Source organism: Micropterus dolomieu, linkage group LG13 (assembly GCF_021292245.1).
Source record: "Micropterus dolomieu isolate WLL.071019.BEF.003 ecotype Adirondacks linkage group LG13, ASM2129224v1, whole genome shotgun sequence".
NCBI lineage: Eukaryota > Metazoa > Chordata > Actinopteri > Centrarchiformes > Centrarchidae > Micropterus > Micropterus dolomieu.
The window spans coordinates 10,816,641-10,820,696 of record NC_060162.1 but is presented as its reverse complement, the minus strand read 5'-3'; the positions used below and the strand labels follow the sequence as shown (position 1 = coordinate 10,820,696).

The 4,056-nt window shown below is 37.5% G+C and overlaps 1 protein-coding gene across 1 annotated transcript in view; it reads right to left on the bottom strand.

The window, feature by feature from the left end:
• Nucleotides 1-4,056, bottom strand: part of LOC123981364 (potassium/sodium hyperpolarization-activated cyclic nucleotide-gated channel 1) — a 79,744-nt gene that overhangs the window by 6,398 nt on the left and 69,290 nt on the right. The window contains exon 7 of the mRNA XM_046066108.1: nucleotides 2,687-2,851. Coding sequence (XP_045922064.1) covers nucleotides 2,687-2,851 — 165 coding nt within the window. The remainder of the gene's footprint in view (nucleotides 1-2,686; nucleotides 2,852-4,056) is intronic.

Sequence of the window (4,056 nt, the reverse complement as noted above, 5' to 3'; positions counted from 1 at the left end):
CCCCCCCCCCCCCCCCCCCGCCCTCCATATAAAAGAAGTAAATAGTAGTAGATGAACTTAATTCTAAGGAGAAAAGGTTGTCTCAACAGTGACACACATCTGTTGTTGGATTCTGATTTACTCTAAGTGGTCTTGTTCCAGATGTATTGTTCATTGCTTGTTGCTGACTTGCCTGACGCTACAGTATTTCAATGTTGAGTCAACACTTGGGTTGCAAAGCAATTCAATATTGATGTGCCTGTGTCAGGCAAAATGATACACAAATACAAAGCCATGACAAAGAAAAACAACAATAACAGATAGAAAAGTAGATACAGACTGCAAGCTTAACCACTGATATGAGACAACATTGGCACACTGTCACTATGGAAAGTCAACTTTAGTTTTGTATTCAGTTGATATTGTTTTCTGGTTTATATAATAGGGAAACAAATCACCAAACATTGTGGTCTCTAGTGTTATTGGCAGGCATAAAGGTTTGTTGGCAAGAAGGCAGCTTTATTGGTAAAAGCCAGCAGCGCCGCACTGAGAAGGTGTGGCTAATTTATGATAATGAGCTGCTTGGGTTGTCTGTGTAGCAGCCATAAAAGCTAATGATATGAAACATAAATCATTTCAAAAGTGTCTTATTTAACAAATTCCATTTCTTTCTGCATAATACATAATAATAAACTTTTGTTTTTGATTTTTCTCTTTCTGTGCAAAGGAGGAAGGAGTTCTATGAAACAGCAGGACTGCATGAAAATATTTACTTTATTCACCACCAGTAACCTGGAGAGCATCCAGCTGCAATTGAAGAATTACATTTTTACAAAAAAAATAAAGAGGCTTGCCTCAATAAATTAGCTTTACTGTCTGCTGATTACTTGCAAACCTTACAAAGGTGGGAAATGCTTTTCAAACATATCGTGAAGTTCTCTGGAGCTTTCAGTTAATTCAATGTATCATAAATCCCTAATGAATTAGAGCATGACTAGCAAGACACTTTGCCGTGACCTTATTTTTATATTTTATATTCTGTTATTTAATTAGAGGTTAGATTAAAATGCACTGTAATATTTTAAAATGTTCCAATAGTAATTAATGGCATTTCATATCATTTTATACAGTAACATACATTGTGTCATTTCTTTTCACCAGTGTTTGTACAGTTTTTTTTCATATGCCCTTAGTATATCCTTACTGTATGTAGACTATATGGTGGTATAACCTCTTTCCCCATTATATCTATCTAGAAGTTTGTCAGGTAAAGGAAGATATTTGTTTGCTAGTTGTTACATGTGGAAATACACTAGTCAGAATATTCGTAGCACATCAACACTATGATGGCACATACATTACAGCGGTAAGGTACAGTATGGCAATCGCACTATTCTGCTGTACTGCCTCACTGACAGTGTACGATAGCTGAGCTACTAAGAAAACAATAATGTACTTTAAGAAATGAATGCATGCTATTCACATGTGTCCATACACATCAGTGTGTTTTGAATCTGTACCTGCCTTTTTTGTTTTAACGAAATGTCATTGTATTTCCTAATGGGGGTTGGGTAAGACTGATACCAGATCTTAAAATACATACAGTAGTATCTGAGATATCAACACAAATAATACTCATTAAACACTTAAAGTTTACTAACTATACACACTGAAATGTCTATATGAAATGTGCTGAATTCATTGTCAAGTTATATATATATATAAGAGGTAATAAAACGAATACATTTTCATTTCAAAAAGATACATATAATTAATGCAGCAAAACATAAGCAAAGACAAAAACACATTCTACTTCTGTCAGTTTAAAAATATTTTTTAGACAACACTTTAATATTGTCATATTATCTTCTACATGTTTAATATGTCAGGTCCAATCAAAGTATTAAAGCAGATTGAACACATTTAAAAAAGGAGAGGGAGAATGTGCAACATAAGGGTCAATGCAACCAATTATTGCCCTGTTTGCCGTACATACATGTGCCCCTTTTGTAAACTGTAACAAATCTATGTGTCTGAACCATTATCATTTATTCTATTTCAGCTACAATCTGTCAGGGCCAAGCTCTTCTATCAGACTATGAAAATAAGGAAGCATTGTTGATAATGAGGGTATAGTTGAATGAAACTATACAGGCCTGTTGGCCAGATGGATGTTTGGGCCTATAACAACTCCCTGATGTCACCTGGCCCTGCTCTTATTTCTTTTTTTGTTTCTTCTGGCTGATTTTGAGTACTCTGATATGGGGTGGGGTGCTGCTCATACCCAGGAGTGCAGATGGGTGGAAAGAGGGCCAGACACACATGCATGTGAGGTTAGCTTCCATCCACTCGCTGACATCCAGTGGGGGGGTCAACACCAAACCAACAAGGGGGCGAAGTGACTCCCTCCCGGACAGCGACATGCACTGCCTTCCAGTTAATCCAACCACAAAACGCTACTTTGGTTCTTTAGAAGGATTAATGCTGGTTACAACATTTTTTTTCTTTCACGTTATTTAAGATAAAGAAATAGACAGAAGTAAAAATAAATAGCATACAGGTCATGCAGCACAAGATGGCAGACACAATGCTTTTATGAAGAAAGAAGGCAAACAAATACTGATTAAGACAAGACGACAAGGCACGATGACAGGCAAGAGATCCGACCAATCAGACAGGACAATAATTAAATGTAGGCAGGTCTTACCAATGCGGTCCAATCGGTCAATGGCAACAGTTTCGAAAGCACGTCGCATCATGGGGTACTCTTCTAGCACCTCATTGAAATGGTCAACAGAGAGAGAGAAGAGTCGACAGTAGGTGTCTGCACGCACACTCGCAGTTCGCCTGCCCTTGGTGAGCAGACATATCTCTGTTTGATGGGGACACAAAGAGACAAAAGAAAACATAGTGAGAGCAGAAGACATTTTGAGACATGATGAAACGGTTACAGAAGTGAAGACTGTAGAAGGACATTAACAAAATTATCCCAGTAATTACAGCTAGATTACCATATAGATGAACCTTGAGTACAAGAGGTATAGAAGCAGAAGCTAATGTGGATGCAGGACTGCATCAGTGCACTGCATCAGTTGTGAGACAGTGTATAACTAAGCAGAGTGGTTACTTAGGTAGTTTAGCCCAGTGGTTCCCAACTTCCCAAAGGGTTGAAGACAAATCTCAGGGGTCATGAAAATTTGTATATTTTAATTTTTAATATAGGATAATTTACCAAGAAATTAAACCACCCGAGAAGTTGAGAGGGGACATCTCTCTTCAGCAGAACTACTAAGAACTCATAGACATCTGAAATGTGAAAAGGGGCCCTAATTAGATGCTGCTTATTTGTAAGGGATCAGAATCCAAGAATGTTGGGAATCTAAAGTAAAATGTAGTGTGGTATAAAAAGTTACATTTTCCCTCTGAAATGTAGAGGATTAGAATTACAAAGGATAAAATGGAAATACTAATGAGGAAAGTAAGATGTACATAAGTGCAGCGCTTGAGTAAATATACTTAGTTACTTTCAGGGGAGGTGGGGGGGTTGTAATCTGAAAGAGGCTTGAGAGGGAAAAAAGATAATCTTCCCAACTTTGTCAACTCCACTCTAGTTTCATTCAGCTATAGGATGCAATTCCAGGAATTAAACAATACTTGGGTGATTTAGGCCAGTCTGCTAAGCAAAGTCTTAGAAATTTGGGAGTTGTCCTGGACAAAGACATGTCGTTAGTGCAGCACTGCAAGCAGCTGACGAGAAACTGCTTCTTTCAATTAAGGAAAATCTCAAAACTTAGAAATATAGTTTCAAGAAATGATTTGGAGCTAATCATTCACGCCTTTGTGTCGTCGCGGTTAGACTATTGTAATAGTTTATTTTTATGCCTAAACCAGAAGGAGCTTTCTCGACTGCAATTAGTACAAAACTCTGCAGCCAGAATTTTAACACGTACTAATAGGAGGTCTCACATATCACCAATCCTAAAAGAACTTCATTGGCTACCAGTGTCTTATAGGATAAATTTTAAAATTTTGGTTTTAGTTTTCAGAGCTTTACATGGCCAGGCTCCACCCTATATT